The 22,225-nt window shown below is 35.7% G+C and overlaps 1 protein-coding gene across 2 annotated transcripts in view; it reads right to left on the reverse strand.

The window, feature by feature from the left end:
- Positions 1-22,225, reverse strand: part of LOC129755719 (uncharacterized) — a 228,192-nt gene that overhangs the window by 86,038 nt on the left and 119,929 nt on the right. For both annotated transcript variants that reach the window (XM_055752343.1, XM_055752341.1), the window contains one exon: positions 5,859-6,503. In XM_055752343.1, the coding sequence (XP_055608318.1) occupies positions 5,859-6,285 (427 nt within the window). In that variant the 5' untranslated portion in view covers positions 6,286-6,503. The remainder of the gene's footprint in view (positions 1-5,858; positions 6,504-22,225) is intronic.

Consider the following 22,225-nt stretch of genomic DNA (forward strand, 5'->3'; position numbering starts at 1 on the left):
AACATTATAGGGGGTACCAATTGGGCATTCCTTAGAAACGAATACGAGCTAGGATTGGCCAAATTAGACATCAGTCACCCTCCTGAATCGTATGTAGTTAAAGCTATTGCCTCGAAACGGCCGATGGGAGTAAAATTATCATTTATAGTCAGTGTGGAAACTGTGGAGCTAGGAAAACCAACATTACGGGCGAAATGTTTGGTTATACCAGATAATTCCAAATAGCTGGTTGATCGAGAAACAGCCTGCATCATGAATGTATTGGAAATGGGCTCAACGCTTATGTTGACAACTCTTTGTCTAAAGGTCAATTTTTGTATCGACAATTCAGTTGGTCCCGTTAGAAACACGTACTTTAATGTACTTGCTGCATCTAGGGACGGGGCAAGGCGGAGGCTAGAAATGATGAACGCCCAGAATATTATCGAAAAAGTGAAGACCGCACCTGAGTGTCGGCCATGCCAAAAGGCCGAGAAGAGTTCTGTCCACTTTTGAATGAAATGCGAATCAAACTCCATGGAACCAAATTCTTTTCTAACCTCGACCTTAGCAATGTATACTATCATCTTTAACTTTCCAGGAGCTAACTACGGATCTACTGTATCGTTTTACAAGATTTATATTTGGAGTAAACTGCGGTCCCGCGATTTTCTAAAGATAAATAAGTCGGATCCTTTCGGAAGTCGAAATCGTTATTTTCTACATCGACGATATTCTGATATTTTCCAATTATCCAAGCATTAGTATAGTGCTGAGCATACTAAGACAAAATAACTTGACCCTGAACAAAGACAAATGCGAGTTTGATAAGTACAGAATACGATTGTTGGGGCATGAACTAGATGCGGATGGTTTTCTTATGTAGATGAAAAGAAAGTAGCTGATCATCAAACAATCAGGGAACCACGTATCGTATCAGAACTTAGAAGCTTTCTTGGGTTGGCTTCTTTTGTAAGCCCTGCATTAATAACTTCACCGATCTCGCTAGTTCTTTGTGAGCCGTGGTGTCTAATCAATCTTGGTCTTGGGGAGAGGAACAAGCTTGATCGAGTTAAAGAACAAATTTCAAAATCGATCGTTGCGCTGGGATACTTTTCAGACCAAGATAGAACAATACCTCATACTGACGCTTAACCTGTTGCGCTGGGGGCGCTGCAAGAAAATAGCAACCAAAAAAGCCGAGTTATAAGCTTTGCTTCCAAATCTTTGACAGCAACTGAACAAAAGTATGCACAAAATCAGCAAAAAGCGTTGAGTGCTGTTTGGGCAGTCGAACACTTTTCAGATGTTGCATTTATTCTAGATCGTTTAAGGGAAGATTCGAAACGTGCCCTAACAACCCAGCAAACATTTATGAAGGTATAAAATATACCAGATAAAAAGATTGTATTAAACTTACCAAAATAGCGTATAGCTACAAAAGTGAAGGCGATATATCTACAATGACAAGATTCCAACGATTCGATTTACCAACAAAAAGCAAAATAAACGAAAAAAAAATTTCGTCGACCGAGATTTGAACTCCAGTCCTCCGAGTTCGCAGTCCGGTATCTTACCACCATGCCAACTAATCTGCTATACGATTCAATTTTTTTTGGGCAAATCTTATCGTAAATGAATGATAGAAAATCACTCACTACCAACGTGTTTACGATAGTTATTGAAAATGTCTTAATATTCGATTTGGAATATCATTTCTATTACGATTTCATGTTTGCTGGGAAGAGTGGATGGCTGGGCGCTACGCCTCAGCCCTTATAGATATGATTTTGAATACGTAAGCGGGCGGGACAACATCGCAGACCCTTCCTCGAGGTTCTATAACGGAAGAGAAAAACCATTTGAAGAAGATAACAGTCCTCGGGAAATAGCTAGACTAGAAATAAACCGTTCCCAGTTTCTTATTAAAAGCGAAATAAGGGAAGAGACTGATAAAGATGATGTATTAATTCAAGTAATGCAATAATTAAATTAGAATCAGGAGAATGGCCTCAACAACTACATAGGTAACGAGCAATAGAAAAAAGCCTCCATGCAGGGAAGGAATAGTTATGAAACAAGGTCGCACTGTCATACTTTCTTCCTTGCGTACTAAAACGTTAGAAATCGATCATAAGGGCCACCCAATGGCTGCAAAACTAAAGTCCATTCTAAGGGAGCGTGTATGGTGGCCTTGAATGTCAACGGACGCAGGGAAAAGGGGTTACTTCATGCTAACCAACAGCCATTATGCGTCGCATAATGGCATCATAATTATCCTGGGAAAGCTTAGCGATAGATTTCGATGGATCATATCAAAGGTTTGGCGGAATTTACGTACTTGTCATCGTTCCTTACCGTTCACTGTACTGGATAGCCCGGGTAGAAAAGTATACTAGCTTCAAATCAACAAGAAAAGTTCTTGAGGAAATCTTCTCCCGAGACGGATATCCAGACAGCATAAAGAGTGACAACGGACCTCCTTTTAATGGAGAGGAATCCAAATGGAGAAGAATACGTCAACTCCATTATTCTCTCAACAAAATGGACTAGTTGAGCGCTATATGAAAAAGTTCAACAATGCTAAGGCAACGGCAGTTTCTACAGGTAACGACTACAATAAAGAACTGCAAGCAACTGTACAGTCACACAACGCAGCGGCGCAATCCGTCTCGAAAGTGCCTCCTGAAGAAGTGGTGTATGCGAGGAAAATTAAAAGATACCTGTCTCTACTAGAATGCGGAAACGTTTCGCATGATGCAACGTTACTGAATAAACGTGATCGCAAGGTTAAACTGAAATCCAAAGAAATTTAGGATAAGCAAAGAGGAGCGAGAGAAGGTGCTGTTCAAATTGGAGATACAGTTACCGTTGAACGATAGATACGGTCTAAAGGGGACAGTCGCTGTGGTCCTCAGAGGTATGGCGTTTATGGTGAGGACAATGGCAACCTTCTTCTCAAAGGAGAAAATGGACAGACTATCGAGTGTCATGTTACAATGACCATGAAAGTGACCGAATGGCGAAAATCTCCGACAATCCCTCTTGTAGATTAAGGAGACACTATACTAAATCGCCCACACAGCAATAAGAAACCTCCAACATTCCTCAGAGATTATGTATGCAGCATTACGTAATAGTTGTTTAGCAAAATTATTGATGCTTAAATATAATGCAAACCATTCTAATTTCATCCATCTTATATGTTCTTTCATTTGTTATAGAGAATGCGAAAATCCATAATCAAAGAATAGAGCAACGATTTTTTCTCCTTTTATTCCTTTTAAGTAGAATGGAAATGTGACGCACACGGATCAGTTCCTAACATTCGGCAACACTGCAGCTTTGACGGACCGACAACTACCAACTGTGACAGCACAGCTGTCATCTTCCAACCGCGTGGAATCGTCATTTTTTCTCGTGGACCGTCGACCAGGTTGGACCCTACAGCTCTACAGTAACATCTTACAGATTCACTTCCATAGCATTCACTTCGCATCAAAGCATAAGCTTATCGAGGTCCTGCTGAAGTCATAGGCAGTCTGTGTAGTAAACTATTGAGCGGTACATTTTGAGATCTCTGCATAAAAAAACTAATTCGGAATCGATCAGTTCACAAAGGTCTTTTTTTTCCTTTTTTATAGGAATTTAACCCAGGTTAACGTAGGTTGCATCCAATTGCGTCTTATTTGCCAAAAAAATTACTAACGAAGGGGATATAAACCATCAGGTTTGACAAAATTGATCTCTTTTTTTTTTCTAAAACCGTGCTGACATTCATTAATGATTTGAGATGAAACTGTGCTCATTGCGTTAATGATTAACAGTTCGGAAACCTGCGCCGAGCAATTCAATATAGAAATTTCACGGTAATTCTCTATGAGGTGAATATTCCCAGATTTGTGTATAGGTGTTGTTTCAGCAGTTTTCCTGGGAAGGTTGATGATTCCAAGGACTTATGAAAAATTATGCTTACTCGAAGTACCAGAGAGTTACAGCATCGTTTAATCAATAGCGGGGCAGACCATCTGATCCAGCTCGGGAATGCTGATATTAAACGATTTTACTGCAGTCAAAAAGTTGAGTACCTACTTACTATATTGTGGTAGTCAACGAAACTGGTTTTAAAAATTCCGTGCACAGTTGAACTGCAAATATACGGGCTTGTGATATAGCTCAGTTGGCAAGTCAGCTGCCTCCTGAGTAGATGTCCGAGAGTTCTAGTCCAAGAATAAATGTCGTGCCCAGTTGTACCGGATCAGTTTTTCAATAACTGTCCGCCAACTGCAACGTTGATAAAAGTCGCGAATGCCATAAACATGGTAAAACGACTATAATCGAAACAAAAAAAAACAGTTGAACTGCCTCAAGCCCCAGGGTTAGGGAATGAAAAAATGACCCTAAATCGACTCAGTCTAACAGAAATCACTACAGAATAAAATGACATTGTTGAGTTGTGATTATAGTTCATTTTAACCTTCGTTCAAAATTCGAATAGAAATCGTATAAATGTTCACTTTTGACAATGCGCCTGGAAGTTTGAATAAGGTGAACGCTGGTTAAATATTTTCCATCGAACTGAACATAATAAAAAACAGAATATAGATTTTTTTTGTTGCTATTAGAAATATATGCATTTTAATTTTCTAAAGTAGCGACATTCGACAATAGTTTTTTTCATTAATTCTACTGCTTCTAATGTTAATGAATAAGTTAAAAACTGTACTGTTAATCCAAACAACATGGCATGAAAAAAACAATATTCCGATAAACATAAATCGATAAATATTATGTCTGTTCAATGAAGTCGGGTCGAAACAAGTAGAAATGGATGGCAGTGGATCACCTGTCTCTTTCCAATTGACTTCGACCGATTTCTACCAGGCCGAAACCAATCCTGCTGTCGAGCTGAATTGGTTTCGACTAGTTTCAACTCGCTCCATTGAACAACGACTTGAATAGTTTCGACCAAAACATTGGCTAGTTGAACATCTACCAGTTGACAGAAACCAGTTGGAACCGATTTTTACCAACCGTTGAACAAAGCTATTATTTAGGCTGGAAAAAATTTGGAACCCTTCTTTTGTAGCTCGGTGTTGAATTATCACGCGGGGGTAAGGTGATAATGAAAAATAATGCATAATCAATGGGTACAAATTGGGTGACAAAAGCAGAATTTGATGTTTGTTCCGGCCAAATTGTTGGTCAACAGTTAGCGATTAGCGCTTCAAACTTGAAGTGATAACTTTTTCAGCACATTTAGCGTATCTAATAAGCGATCGCTAACTTTGAATGAGTTAGCGATTTAATTAGAGTTGTTAATTTTTCAGTTAGCGATGCCGATTATTGAGAACGAAGGTTTCATTAATAAAAGACTAATTTATCCTCAGCTCTTTAGAAACATTAAGTTTTGAAGAAGAAAAATAAAATGATGAAAAAATCGCATTTTTAAACTTTAGATAGTTAGCGGAGCGTGGATATTTTGGGTATGTGGTCAATATTAAAAGAAAACATTTCCAACGTTTTGTTTTCACTTTATATCAAGAAAAAATTATGTTTCATAAACAGTTTCACGGAAGAAGGAAGGGAAGATTGAAAAAATGTTTTCACCATATTTTTCGAAATATGTTGTTGCAACGCACACAGGGGTTAGATAAGCTAGTATACTATAAAATAATTTCCCCGAAAAACGTGATGGAATTCTATCGATCCTGCAATTCTAGGTCTAGGTAAAAAGCATCATCTGCACGTCCAAAGACGCAGGTTACCGCCCCCTGATTTGGAAGACCAAAAAATGGAATTCAACCAGGCATGTGTCTCGTTTGCGTGATCTGGCTCGAAATTTTAGTCAGACAGTAGGTATGTACCCGTTGACTTACCAAAAGTGTAGAAAAGGTCGCCACTATGCTGTCGGGTGAGGTTAGCAATCCTGGTCGATTCCGCGATCCGTGGATGGCCGCTGCGTACGCCAAAAGCCGTCGGTATGGTGCCTTTGGCCACTGGAGTAGGGGCCGCGGCTCCACTGCAAAGCAACACGCCATTGCCGCTCAAAAATAGCGTAATGATGGTTAGCAGATGAATCAGAAGGCTGAATCCTTGCCGTCTTCTTCGCCACCTGATCACCAAAACTGCCGAACGCTGGAGCTTGCTTCGAAGCCATCGTAAGGTCGTGTCAAAGGGAGGGGGAGTAACACGAACGCTGGATGCTGACGGGGATCGATCCGAATTTGGTGCTAATTGTGGCGTTAATACATTATAATTATTCTTCTTGAAGTTTCTCGACGGCAGAACCAAAGGTTTCAGCATTTTGATTGGTACACCTCATGCGACGAAGTGTTTTCGGTGGTTTCCCCGATTGAGATAAAATTGGTGCGGCCACTGAATAGGCAATCTGGATTCGGCTGGCATGGCGTGGACGATCCAGCTGTACACACGATTGGCTGTTTCATTTGTTGTCCGATCTTATGTTCGCAGCCCCTGTTCTACCGCGATGGCGTCAAACTGTAACGACCCTAAGGCAACATCTGAAAGAGCGAAAGTCGGAGATAAAAAGAAATTAAATATTGATTCACAGGAAGATCAGACAAAATTATTTGGGAACATTAAATCAGCTCTTTCAAATCACGCGCTTCCACGATGTTCTCTAATGGAATGATTGATGGTTCAATGATATTTTTTCCCTCACACTTTTTTTTATAGTATGTTGGGTTTTCTGGCCAATTTATGAACTCTCATTCAGCAAACTATACGACCAATCTGATTATAACACTTTCAACTAAAACAACTGCGGAATAATGATGCATCCTAGATTGAGTGGTACGAATCAATTGGATCCTATTGTCTGTCACTGCTACTATTCAAAAAAAATATTCAAAATCTTCTACCATGTTTGAGGTTCAGTCACGCTTGATCGACACAAATATCCAATCTGGCTATTTATCGGTCATAATCATCACACGCTCGACTTGCTCATCTTAATGTATTCAGTTTGGGAAAATTCAATCAACTTCTACAAGAAGAGCCTCCGAATCGAAGCGCTTTTGGGGTCTTTAATCGTACGAAAGCGCAGACTTTAAAAACGCCATTCATAAAACGTTTACGACTCTGTGTGCAGACAGCTTTAGATGGTATGGAAACTCGAGATGTGATCCAGTTTTGGATGGGAAGAAAAGAGCAAATAATTACCCTGGTTTTCGTGTCTTTTTGTCGAACAAATTGAATCGTTATCTGTCTGGAGCTGTCTGGTGATAACTTGTCGGCTTTTGAAATTTGCCACCATGTTATAGCATTTCCAATTAAAACTGTATCAGTAGCTGCGTATGTAATTTAATTACCGATGTTCTGTCCCGATCGTAATTAACATACCTCCTGGAAGTACATTTATATTACACACCTGTGAGCACAGTGAGAAAATTCTAAAAAAGGGCAATCGATTCGAGTGAAAATTTATTGTCATTTAATGAGGCTTTTACTTCGAATTTCCATCTGAAGAAGTTATCTTCGTGAGAGTGCTATGGGATTACTGACTATGATTGTTTTGCATCACGCGTTTATTAATTTCAAAATTTCATCCATCCAAACATTAACTTTAATGATTTCAGCTAGTAGAATTTTTCGAAGAACTTTTACCCCTAAATGTATGCAGCACCCTTAAGCATTTTCCTTAAAAACATGTTTGACAAAAAAAATGTAGAATTAAATTGGAATAAAACCAAAACAATTACTGCAATTGGTGCTTTTGCGTTATGACATCACAAATATATCATAATTAAAAATTTTCAAACGTTTTCGTTTGATTTTTCGTTTAAAAAAACAAAGTTTGCTGCAACTTACCCCTTTTTCTTGGTAGGGTGAAAAACGCATGTTTTTGCAAATTAAAAAATAACTGGTAGAATCATAAGATGATCTATAAATCTTAAATCTTTTGATGTAGACGGCACTTATCTTATTCAATTTCAGAATAAACGCATATAAAATTTTTTTATTGTTCCAGTGTTAGGAACAAAATTTAATTATTCCGTTAACTTTTGGCTTAGCGAAACAATTTTCTTGCTAAAATTGTAGTGAGCACGCGGATTAGAAAGCTCAGCTAACCTTTAGTTCCGCTAGATGAAGAACGCTAAATCCTTCAAATGTTGATTTGGTTAAAGTCATAATAGATCGTTATTACGCCATTAGTCCTGTTTAAAATCTTATGTATCCGATTAAGCATTGAAAAATGTTTAAAAATTGATGGCAGAAGAAAAGATCTTCAATTTTTATTGGAGTCATAGTAAAAAGCATAATTTTTTTTTATTTTTCCCCTGAGTTTATGCACCTGTAGAGGGGAGATATCCTCGCGCACAGTGAACTGACTTTAAAACAATTAATCCATAAAACTCCTTCAATCAACACCCATTTTATATGCTAAACATAACCCGCGTCCTCCATATCTCGCGCCTCGCACATAACTAACTCCGGATCCCGAGTCTTCTTTTTAAGTCCCTCTCTCGTGTGGGATGAACATTGTCTTCGCTCTTTTCCAGCGCTCATTCATTTCCGATCACGCGAGGGGTGCGTCACTACATCCCCCATAAAACTTCTTGAAATGAAGAAGTTCACAGCCTTTGAACAAAGCAGTAATCAAGGTTATGGTTTTAAATGCTTTCCAATTCATGCTTTCGTTTACTGTTACTTTGATCGAAAGAATCGATATTTCTCAACTACTTGTGGAAGTTGTTTGAAGAAAGTTACTGTGACAGATAATTCGATTTTTCATAACTAACAACTAAAGTGGAGTTTATTCCATCGAACAAACAACAACTCTGAATAAAAACTGTTAGTGTTTACTTTATCCTTTATCCTGATCAAAACTCAAAACTCTCTTCCCAAGAGAAGTTAGATATCTACTTTGGGTGAAATTTAACTTTCGCTAAATGAATAAACTTTTTTTATTATTCTTATTAATTAATAACCGAGGTTTGTAATTTTAATCAGTAATAGCGTATCATATCTTTCTCGCTTTTTCTTTTTTTTTTAGTTGTGTGTTATAGTTAATATTTGTAAATTTTCAATCATCACACTTACCTACTTGTTTATGATTATACACCATTGACATGCCTTCACGATTTGAAAAATCTTCACAAGGCTTCATCAGGAGCATCTCATTATCTCTCATTGTTCCTTACTATCTGTACAACGAACGTATAACAAGGTTTTTTTTAAAAGCTCCTTGTCGTACCGAGAGCTTCCAAATTGATTTCTAACTCCCGCCCAGTACCTCTCGATGCTTTTGCATTCTTCAAAACTCTACAAGAACTTAAACTGGAAGAGTCGAAAAAACTACTCTCGTAACAACTTTTGTTATGAGTAAAAACCAATTTCTCTAAGAATATAAACCAATTTAGCAATATGGTGTTATCTGAATGACACACTCAACTTGCCGTCATTTTATTCGAAAAAAATAACTTAAAGAAGTCCCAGGAAACTGATAAAAAATGCGGAATTCTAGAGGAATAAAGCCATATCTTCGTCATGTCTATTCATGTTCCCTTCATAACATGAATTCAATACATGGGCACCCTATCTAAGGTAACTATAAAGAAAACCTCCTAGCGGTCCCATTGCCAAGTATGCTTATGCACCACTAGTGCAACTAAAAAATTCTTCAACAATGTATTTGATCGTATGCTTCAACGACCTCAACTATACACCATAAACCCCATCAAACGTTCAGCCATTCAATACCAGAGGAATCGAACAGGAACAGTTTTTTTTTGACTTCCATCCACAATAAGAGGTTTCACTATCAGTTTTTTTTTCTTACACAAACCTGAAATTCTATCGTAGGAAACAATTTCAAATACTCCCTTCTCCAAATCTGTGGGGGATTCTTTTCCGTTCCAAGCTTTGACTTGTTAAAAATACAGTACCTAATCGATAAAATTATCAAAAATTAGAGATCAATTTAAACACCAAAACCATCGGTTTATTATGCCAAACTAATCACATATTTATGTAGTACCTCTCAATTCTCAAGGCTACCATAGCTGTCGATCTGCAAAACGAATTAAGTAAATCTTCTTTACTCATTCATCATATAGAATTAATATAAAAGATTTTTTTTTATTAAGATCTCTGAAAACTAGTTCATATTTGCCACCAATCACGTCATTGAAATAATTAATCTTGAATCTTCACGTATAGTTAGCAATGCTTTTCAAAGGTTATTACAATTAAATTCAAACACTAATTCGAATGAATTCAACTTCTCAAAGTCACCAAAGTTCCTCAGAACTGTCCACGCTCCTTAGAGTAATATTAATGTTGATTCAAAATCAAGAAATTAAATTTTCAAAAAACAAGAATTTCGTATTTCGAAACAAGACTTCTTAAAATCACCAAATTCCTCAGAATCATCTATTTGAGCTTCTAAGAATTTGGTTTAGGTGGTTGATTTCTCAAAATTACCCAAACTCTGTGTAAGGGTGAAAACAAGCTTTATGAAGATGCTTGCTCACCAGCAGTCTTTTTGAGGGTAACAATAAATCAGTATGGACTTGAACTTGGAACTAAACGGTTGTACTTAGTCAGTGCTCCTATGGAAGAAATCCCCTAAGTGGTATTCCTTGCCGTGTAGTATTCTTGGGCAAAGGATCGTGTAGTTGGGTCAAACTGGGCTCGTGGCACTGTGTTTTCCAGAAAGTGATTCCTCTAAGTCATAGAATTCCTCAGAAAATCACAGAATCACCAATACTTTGTTTTCATACAAGTACTTCGCAAAGTCATTAGATTCCTTAGAATCGCAAGTTAAAGTAGTTTATTTCTCAACACAACACATAGGTACTTTGTTCTCTTATAATGAATTCACAAAGTCATTGGATTAGTCAGAATCGTCTGCACTCTTCAGAGTCGCACAAGTAAAAGAATGTTATTGATTTCTCGAAATCAACCTAACTCTTTTTTTTTTAACACAGAATGACTCCTCAAAGTCATGCATAAGATTCCTCAGAATCGCAAGTCAAAGTTTTGATTTCTCGAAATCACTCATACTGTGATTTCATACAATGACTCCTCAAAGTCATTAGATTCCTCAGAATCAAATGGTCGATTTCTCAAAATCATACGTACTTTGTTTTCTACAATAACTTCTCAAACTTATAAGATTCCTCAGAATCATCTGCGCTCCTCAGATTCGCAAAAGTGAAAGAAAGTAATTGATTTCTCAAAATCAACTATTCTTTGTATTTCTCACAACGACTTCTCAAAGTCATTAGATTCCTCAGAATCATTTGCGCTTCTCAAAGCCTTTACAGTAATTGACTCCTCAAAGTCACTCAAGTTTTATTTCCTTTTCAGCGTACAGTTAAGTTCCTCAGAACTACCCGCACTTTGTCATTCTACGTCAACTACAGTTTCTCAGAACTATCAGCGCTCCTCGGAAACGCCAAACATTCCTCCTCAATGCAAAAACACTGGCCTCTCGAAGTCCATAAAATAAAATGGTGGTCCTCAGACCATCTGCAAAATACACCAGTGAATAATCCTTTTTGCAACCTTACAAAACTGTGAAACTTTATTCTCCGTTTAGCAAATTTTTTCACTGCATCTGTCACATAACATTAGTTACCTTGAAAATGGGACCAAGACTACGCCCCTTATAAAATTTTCGGATTTGTTTTGTTGACAACACAATTTCAGCCTTAAATCCTCACAGTACTTACACTTTTTACCGTTATCTTCGTCGCCAGATGTAGAGGGGAGATATCCTCGCGCACAGTGAACTGACTTTAAAACAATTAATCCATAAAACTCCTTCAATCAACACCCATTTTATATGCTAAACATAACCCGCGTCCTCCATATCTCGCGCCTCGCACATAACTAACTCCGAATCCCGAGTCTTCTTTTTGAGTCCCTCTCTCGTGTGGGATGAACATTGTCTTCGCTCTTTTCCAGCGCTCATTCATTTCCGATCACGCGAGGGGTGCGTCACTACAGCACCTACTGAAACTTTCCTCCTGATACAAAAGGTAGAATGTTAACCATCTATAACCGAATTTTTTTATTCGCAGAAGCTTAGTTTTATGACTACAAACAACTTTTGTTCTACGAAAAACTTCATTGATGATATTAAGTTTTTGTTAAAATGACCCACAAATATCTGAGATATTTCAATTTCCTGTATGAAAAGTAAATATTGTGCATGTTTTTCGAATTGTTTTCGTACTTTCTCCACCCCCGCCTTGAGATGGGATTTTACTTTCATCTTTCCTTTCTAGCTTGAATTTTTTTCTTAAAAAATCAATTTAAAACTGTGGTAGCTCTTTGACCTAACTGTCAATTAATTTGTAGATCGAAAAACACATTGACCAAGGCTACCAAAATGATCCTTTTTCAAAATTTCAGAAATTGAAAGAGCCGAATCATTGTTTTTTTTTGACAGAAGAACGAGCTGAATATTTTATAAGATTTTTTTAAATCATATGAAAGAAAGGCTTTTTAATTATGAAAATTTCTCTGAGGCTGATTTCTGTTTTGCATTGTACTCAATGCAAATTGTGGGTCAACTATTTTACGTATTCGTAGCAATTCATCAGGTCAGGAAATTTTTATTAATACTTTGCTTAAGTTTACTTCCTGCATGATGAAAAATGTGAATGAAAAAGAAAAACTCAAAGATCGAAATTTATATTAGGAGGCATTCTTGAGCGTTGTGCAAGCAAATGAATAAGGAATAAATCTGTGATTAAAAAAAAACTGAATCAGTATTTTTGAATAAGGAAGAATCAGCATTTTTAACAAGCTGGAAAATAGTTCCAAAGTTTAAAAAGATGGAGATTAGTTGATCCGTGACATAGAATGAAAAATAGGTAAGGTCCATCACTGAAACTTCTTTTAAAATAAACCCTTTTGGCTACCTTGAACGAAGTAAAGCTTAGTTCATTTAGAAATGGGACAATTATGAATGTGTGTTTCTAAAAAACCCTTCGGTTGATCGAAATGCTTTCTTTGAAGGAAATAAAGACTATCTTATTATAATTCATGAAAAAAGTATAAAAATGAAATTTATCATTTTTTAAAGAAATATTTCTACTTTATTCTTGGTATCTCCCATCGGCCGGCGCACACGTTTTTCAGTCATGTTATTAATCAACTTTTCCCACTTATTCTTCGTAAAATCTGTATTTTGGGTGGCTGCATCCTCCTGCTTAAATGTTCGCTTTTTTTAGGTCCAATGCTTATTTTTTGAAAGAAACTGAGGCCAATACGGTGGATTCAGCTGTTTCGAAGTTAACAAAACTTAATTATTTTCGTGCCACTTTAAAACGTTTTAATTGGAATTTCTGCTGGCAAAATCTGACAAAACGAAGCGAACCCATCATGAGATTAAATTTCAAGGATAATCGGTTAGTTGAGATCGTAGGTTGCGAAATATACATACAAGAGTACTTTTTTAAGCTTTTAAAAACAGCGAAAACCAAAGTTTTCATAGGTTTTTCCATGAGTTTTGTCGTCCATCCTGTTTCATTGCCGCGGTACCGGCTATACTGCTTACAAGCTCTGGAACTAGAAAACATTTGTTGTTTGAGGTTAGGTTTAAATGACTCATAGCTAGGCAACACTTTTAGCTCATCGGAGAAAATTTTTCTGGATATTTCAGCTATCTACAGTTATTATTCCGCTTAATGATAATTAAAAATTCTAGAATGAGCCTTGACTTTCCTGATGACCCTTAACCGTAGTTGCCGATCATGTGCTTCGCTTCAACTCATGATTTGAATTTTGTGGATATTTTTGACAGTGTTTGTATACTTTTCCACTACTCACGCACAGAATTTTTTTTTAACAATCAACTGTTTTGCCAGCTATCGATTTGATGATGATGGATTATGAAGGAAACTGTGCAGAATTTTTCCCTTGCATCGTAAATATCTTGAAACCGCGTTAATTTTAAATTTTGAAGAAAAAGTGCGGATAGTAATTTTTAAAGGCAACAAAATGCTGTCAAAATTTATTTTATTTTTTATTATATTTTTCCTTTTCATGGTGTAGTAAACATGGTAAAGAAATAAATATTTTTCATTTTTCTCCTTCAAATATTTTACTTTTGATATAAATACTGAAAAATGCCCGAAAAGGAAAGGTCGAATATGGGGCTGTTCACTAATTACGTAAGCACTTAGGGGGGGTGGGGGGGTTTTCACATTTGCTTACGATCTCTTACTAGGGGGGTAGGGGGGGTTTCCAAAAATCTTACGTAAGTAATATCACATTAAAAATTCATCACAGCCACAGCCATACGAAACCATATTACTCAGGTTTTATTTTACTCACTACCTATTTGTTGGTTAATTTTGATGTTGTGTTATTTATCTTTTAATGTCTTTAGATAAATAAAAAATTGCAGGTTCTATAAAATTTATAGAGAATCAATTCAAACCAAAAACTCTTAATCACATTATTAAAAAAGATCGTCGCTTTTCGCTTTTCATAATAACAATCTTTTCAATTGAGAAATTTATAGAAACAACAAGGAAAATGGCGCGTTGTCACAGCACAATTTGAATCCATCATATTTCGAAAATGACTCCATTCATAAAAAAAACAGTTTTTTCAGTGATAGACACTACCAATTCTAAATTTATTGAAAATTATTGTTACCCCAAACATGTCTTGATCAATGTTTTCTTTAATCGTTATGAACTTTCATCTGTTGTTTTGTATAGATTGTGCTTTTCAAATACAGTTTTTTTTTTATTTTACTCAAAACGTGCTTTGCTTTGAAGTATGTATGTCACATCTAATATATAAAGATGAATTGGACTATATATGTTTGTTTGATTGTATGCACCTTATACAAATCCACACCGTTGAACCGATCAGCCTAAAATTTGGTACAGAGATGTAGTTGAACCAGGGTAAGGTTTTAGTAATAGTTCTGAGCCCCTCCTACATAAGAAAAGGGACCCTCCCATACAACTTTCGTTTTTATTCCCACAAATCAAAAGTCATGGCACCCATTTGGCAGCCGATTTTCGTTTTCTTTGGCGGGTTATTTTCACCATCACCATGGGCCGGGCGTATGAAACGACTATCAAGAGTTCACGTGTACTGGAAAGCAAATCAAAGCTTGCTGATCATTGAAAATTTGAAAGGGGGAATTTTGGCGGGTATTTTTATTCCTTCTTCTGTTCTAAGCACGTGGTACTGGTAGGAGATATTTGAATGCAATAATGAGCCTACATTTTGAATTGAAAATTACGATCAACCTGTTAAGTATATATTGACTAGAATTGTAGTGGTTTTCAAAGCGGGGTGCTTTGAGAGTCTATAAGAATATACTATCAACTGAAAGTGAAAAGTGATTTGACTTCTTCAGATGAATTACTATTTGGACTGAATGCTGAAAAACTATCGAACAGATTTTTATAAATTCCAGGTTATAAGAACAAACTATTTCCATATATTTAGAATCCCTCATAAAGGAAGCAAAAATAATAAAATTCAGAATTATAAGTTGAAGGCTTCGATCTCAACGCTTTGATAGTTGTCGGGGAATTTAAACGAGGAATTAGAAAATTGATTAGATAATTGGATCTAAGATTTTTAGTCTCAACTTATAATTCCAATTTCCAGTTTCCAATTTATAGTTTTTGAATTATTATTGGTCATCAATGTGTTCAATTCTATCCTCCAATTTTGAGAAGACTTATTGTAGAACCTTTAAGTACTGCGAATTCAATCAAATTATTAAAATTTTAACATTGATCACTCCTCTTCACAATAATTAATGGGATGATTGTGTCCAAGAATAGAAACATTGAATTAAAACTCAAATAGACTTTTTTCATATCATTGTAATGGTAACTTGGGTTAAGATGATTTGTTTTCGATACCTAACTTCAACATTGAAGAACAAGTACTCATAAATCAGTGTGAAATTAGAAAGCGAAAAAGCAAACATGCAATTGAAAACAAGAAAAGTAAGTTTTTCAAATGATTCAACAAGATCCGGAAGTCTTTTTAGAAATTTCAAAGTAAATAAAACTTGGATGTACAGGAAATCTTAAAAAATAAAATGATCTCCGGAAGAGATTTTTATTAGATGGGGGATGAGAAAATCGTCATTTCAAAAATTTTATCATTTGAAGATGAAAATTTCAAAACGAAATCTATTGAAGCTTCCTAAAATTGGTGGGTCAAGATATGTTTTTCGCAATACGATGAATAAGCATTCATTGGAAAATATTTTAAAATCTATTAATTAAAATCTCATAACTATATTTTTTTAATTAAATTAAAACGATAAACACAACAATAAAAACTTTGAAAAGAATAAAAAATGTCTTATAATGATGAATATAAAATAAATAAAATTTTGAAATGTCAAACGACTCATTTTGATTTATATTTTATGATAACCCGAGCAAGGCCGGGTAAAATCAGCTAGTTTTTAATATTTTCAAGCTATTTTTGAAAAAAACGTGTCTATTTCTCTAACACGAATGCCATAATGCTGGTAAAGTGTCAAAAAAAACCTAAAAAAAGTGTCAATTTCTCAAAGAATAAAAAACGTAAGATCTTACTAGGGGGGGAGGAGGGATTTTGAAAAATCTTACTTTGTCTTACCAGGGGGGGGAGGGAGGGTTGAAAATTTCCAAAATCGTGCTTACGTAATTAGTGAACGGCCCCTATGATATGGATGCTGGAAATGAAAGTGGAAGTATTTTATTGGTTTAAAAACAGAGCACGTAAACGACGGACAAGGCACGTGAAATGCTGCTGTCACTCGAACTGGTTAGTCAGCCAAATAAAATCCCCAAATCGAACTACACAAAAAATACCTTCATTGACAATACCTAGCTGCATAGGTATCAATTCTTGCAAGTGATTTGTTCGGCTGCTGTTCCCCCAACAATAAAGATAAAAGAACCAATAAATTTTATGATCCCGAAGGAATGAGTTATTTGAGCGAAATCGAAAACAAGCTCCGGTAATGCGAACTGGTGCAAACAGCTAATGATTTTATGATCGTTCCAATCAAATTGGTCGATCGCGTTCAGCTGGCAATCAGAATTGGTGTACAAATGTTGACCCAGTTTAGATTGTTTTCTAATGATTTATCACTAACTACTTTCTCTCGATGTTGTGGGCAAAATACCAGAATAAATAGGAAACAAAAATGTAGACACATATTGTTGTGGGAAATTTGATTTGAATTGGCGAATGCTGAATATCATTTCGGTTTCAAGGTAGCTTATCTTTGATGCCAACGCCGAGGGCATCGAATAGAAAACTAAAGCTGGGCTTAAAAACACACAACTAGCGGACGGATGATGATTGTCTGATTTGATTTCGGAAGGTTCGGCAGATATGGTGGTAGATATGTCAATTCGAATTGTTAAAACGCAATTAACAAACAAGATTAATGGATTAATTTTATTGACAGAAGAATTAAGATTATGATGATATCGTCCTTTTTTGGTCGCAATAAGATTCGCTTAGATAGGAATTCTGAAAGTGATTCCTCCTAATAATTTCTTCTGGGGAATTGGAAGAATAAGCAATTGTTCGTCGAAAGTCTTCTGTTGAAAATACGTTTATACAAATTCAAAACTTTGCTTGCCAATCAAAGTTACATTTATTTATTTATATCAAAGGATCACGTATTGATCCCACACAGAAAAAAAATCTGAGCTTTACATTTCATGTAACTTTTGATTTCATTTCAAATTCAGTCATATGTGTTGTACCTATATTATAAAGCAGCCCTGAAAAAAATCATGCATTTCTCATTCGGATCAACCATTATGAATATTTATTAAATTATTGTCATGCTTTGCAACAAGGCTGATGGCTAGAAGTTGATAAAACAAGGATTCAACAACTAAAGGTAAAGGTGAGTTTGTAATTCTTTTTCTGGCACATGCAATAATTGTTTTTTTGTCATCATATAAACACCTTCTTCCGGGAGACAGCTCGAATAACGGTCAGACACTTCCACTTTTCGTTCCAATGGTATTGGATTCATGCATTAATAGGAGGTCCTAACATTAGTTTCCAGCACTGGACCATAGAATGAAAATACCGGACGTTGAGGCATCAATGTTTTCATCAATGGACAACAGTAATATTAATTGGTGCAAAATGATCCGAAATGTAAAGTATATTAAGTTTTAATAAATAACAATTTTTAAATGAACAAACTTCTTGTTTCAAAAGAAATTTATTAATTCCAAGATCAGAGTCGAATTAAAATCGCCTGCATGTCCCTCAAATTATATCCGTGCCTACTTTTAGGCGTTTACCATGCTAGTAGAACACTTATAACATCTATATGTGGATTTCTTAAACTTTAAGTGTCACATATATTTTTCAAATGGGAGCCAAATTGCAAAGATCTATATAGGTTGGCACATACCGCTAATGTGTAGATTTTTAGCAGAGCTTATTATTCAGAATTGTCTATAGGTCTACCTGATTAGAGATTCGAATAAAGGGTCGTGTTATGACACTATTATTGTAAATTACCGTCAAATGGGGCATCATGCAACAGCAGGGTTAGATGCAACATTTGTCTACAACAAAACTTATTCAATTTTTATTTTATAATAAAAACCCACATCCCGGCCCTCTCAGATTTCCCCTTTTTTGACAGATTTAGGCTTTTTTCTTCAGATTTGAGCTTTCATCTCCTATGCTCTCAAGGCAGAAAAAGCTTAAATCTGAGGAAAAAAAGCTTATAAACGAGATTCGCCAAGACTTATTTAAAACATGTTGGTCACACGATACATAGACAAATCGTGTAACGTTGCCGGGTTCTGACGAAGCCATGGGGTCCGGGTATGGTGGCGCGCTGCATTGGAGATTTGTCGAACTTAATCATCTAAAGAACGCATGCGAGCGCATACTTAGGCAGAAACTGCGGTGAATCCGTGCACCCATGGTGGATTAACAACATACATACATGACATAGTTTCTTCTGTCGTGAGACAGTTGATCGTTTTGTGTCACGTAGAATTTTTTGTAGTATTTTTTACCCCTGAACGTATGCAGCACCTTTATGCTTTTTCTTTAAAAACATTTTTGACAGAAAAAATGTAAAATTTAATTCGAACATAACCAAAAATACTGCAATTGGCAAGTACTTCATGCTTTATGACATCACAAATGTATAAATAACTATAAATTTTCAAATGTTTTTATTTAACAAAGTTTATTGCAGCTTCCCCCTTTTTCTTAGTAGGGTGAAAATTGCATTTTTTTGTGAATTTCAAAATAAGTGGCGAGACCAATAATGTTTCTGGCTACGTCAATTTTATGTCCCATCAACCCCACTCCCATCAATACTTTTGATAAACAAGCGGTATGATTATCTGTGGACATTAAGTTTTAAGAAGCCATTAACGGTAAAAAGTGTTGCCCTCCATTCTAGTTAGTTTTAAAATACTCAAATTCTTAATCCTGGAACACTCAACTTATAAAATCTAAATTTTGATTTTTATTTCTTACGTTAGATTAAGACATCAGATTATCAGAGTTTTAAATTTTAAATTGGAAGTGATGGGTACAATTTTTTATAATTTCTTAAAATTCAGTTCCAAATTTAAAACGGTTTCGTGTACCGTAAACTGGGGTAATCAGCGGGGTAACTTTGATCAACATGAAATTTTTGCAAATAATCATCATTAACTAAGTATAAAGTTAAAATATCTGAAAACTGTTGACTACGTTTGAAAGCCTGTAAGTTGAGTTACACATAAGCTAAATTTGGTTTGTATTAGGAGATTTTTTATATTTCTTAAAATATAATTTTTAAATCTTAAAATATCTGGTTTTTTGAAGGCTCACAAACAAACAACTCTCCTGATCAAATTTAAGCATTTGTGAGCAAATGGGTTGTTTAATGTGAAAGTTCAGTTTTTTTCTTGGTTTAGGTTAAGTTTAAGTGTTGTTTTTATGGTCATTTGATGATAATTTTTGGATAATGAAAAAAACGGTCATTTTCCATGAAAAAGCCCGTATAGAAAAAATGGCTAAAACCCATATCAAATGATTAAGTTTGAAGAAAAAAAGAACATGGGAACAGTACGAGGACCTTGGGAATTGCGTGAAGGTAAAATTTTATTTGTTTTTGAGGCCAAAAAATATTGAGAATTTTTTATAATTTTTGCCCCTTAATGTATGCGGAAACATTATCCATCTTTTGAGTATATTTGTTTTTGAAAGAAAACGTTGAAAAATTCAATTGAGTCCAAACAAAAAATACTGTTATCGATTTTTTGAGCCTTCTGTGCTTAATGCCATCAAAACAATAAATTTGAAGATGTTGAGATTCGTAAAAACCGTAGTGATCAAAGTTACCCCGAAACTCGAAATCTGGTTTTGCTACAAACATTTAATTATAACCACCAATGTCGTTTGAATTTCCTCAATGATCATGTTTAATACTCCTCACCTCAGTAAGGGTTTTAAAGTTTTAAGGTATTACGAAAAAGCAACCCCTTCCAAAATATTGAAAAATGAATGAAAAAAGTGATCAAAGTTCCCCCAGTTTACGGTACCTAAAACCGTAAATTGTTATTATTTTTAAGAAAATATTGCCTCGAAGTGGGTCTCGAATATCAGCAGTAAAAGTTTCAATTACCTTTTCGAGTGCTTTTGATTGTGGTATTAAATCATCGGTTATATTATTTTTTAGATTATTTGATGAACAAACTATCAGTGGAAGGGATCAAATTACGACTAAAATGTGAAGCAATTGTTCTCAATCATTGAATATTTTTCAGAACACCTATTTTCTATAAATTGAATCTTACTTTTTATTGAAGCTGAAATGCTGAAAAATAAACACTCAAAATTTATACCATCGGCAATTCGATAGATTGTTTTCGGTTGATAGGTTCAATGTAAATTCGTAAGCAATTCACTCTGAATATTAAATGGCAAAATAGGGCCGGAAATTAACTGATCAGAATAAACACCAGTGCTGGCTTATCGATGGATAAAATTAATACCCAACTAAGAAAATAAGAAAAAGTTTCCTCACACCCATTATAGGTTAGTGAAAATCACTTCTCGGCTAATCAAGACCTAAACTGGTTGTTCAGCCAGCAGCATCCAGCAGCTGGAATCGTTAAGCTCAAGATTCATGATATGTAAGATAGGACCATGCGTAACGATTAGTGCTGGTAGGACTGGAATAAATATCTCGATGGCACAGCAATTTGCAATAATTAAAACTTTGCACAGCACCTCGTTCTTGTTTTCCTATCAATGATAGACCTTATCAAAGTCAGTCATTGATTGGCCTCATTACAGACTGGAATCCGCCGCGCGATCGTAAGGAAAGTGGGAAAACAACTTTAGAGCCTGTTCTTTTAAACACGGGCTCGAAGAGTTGTGCCAGTCTTGTCCTGTGTAAGACATCTCTTGAATTTTGCTCATCTCCTCGGCACAAATCGATGTTAGTTCTCCCTGTCTATGAGCTGATGGTGGGTCAATTAGTTGGTCTGAAAACATGAAAAATTAATTTATGAAAGAATGCGCCCTTCTTCCTGTCGATCTAAAATTGGCACCGGGTGGAATCTTCGCATTCAGTCCGAGTGGTGGGTGGAGTGGGTTGCCCACAAATGGTGTCCTATTATCGTTTTCCCCGAAGATGGTTCTTCAGAGCAGTTGGTACATGCGCACATGAGTTACCCAATTGTTTGTAGTAGTTTCCAAGCTTTGAAGAAGCTACTTGAAGTGAGTTGGTACCTACACGCAAAGCGATGCACTCAGTTTGTTTTATTTCATTGCAGCACCTTTATGATTCCTTATACGAGACACTGAAAAATTGCCTAGAGTGCCGAGCTGAAGTGGCTTTATGGTGGTTTACAGACCTTGTATCAAGAAGACATAACAAAGTAATGAACCATATTAAACTTTGGACTCAATAATATAAGTACATTTTTACGAAAGATCACTTTCTTGTGCTTGATGAACTTCAACGTTCAATATCTATGTTTTGCGTAATAAAAATTTGTATTTCGATTAGTACACTCATGCCCTGTTAAAATAAGTTGAGACAGCTCGTTGATAAAACAAACAACAAGAAAAGATTATTAGAGTTATGTCTTGACGGAAACCTACCATTGATGCCGAAAATTATGATAGCATGTCCGTTTTGAATGTTTATGTATCCTTAACCGGAATCCGTTTGTTGCTAGAATTGAAAGTATGTAGCGGGTTCGTCTATTAGTTCGTTGCATACATTAAGGCG

This window comes from Uranotaenia lowii, chromosome 3 (genome assembly GCF_029784155.1).
Source record: "Uranotaenia lowii strain MFRU-FL chromosome 3, ASM2978415v1, whole genome shotgun sequence".
Classification (NCBI taxonomy): Eukaryota; Metazoa; Arthropoda; class Insecta; order Diptera; family Culicidae; genus Uranotaenia; species Uranotaenia lowii.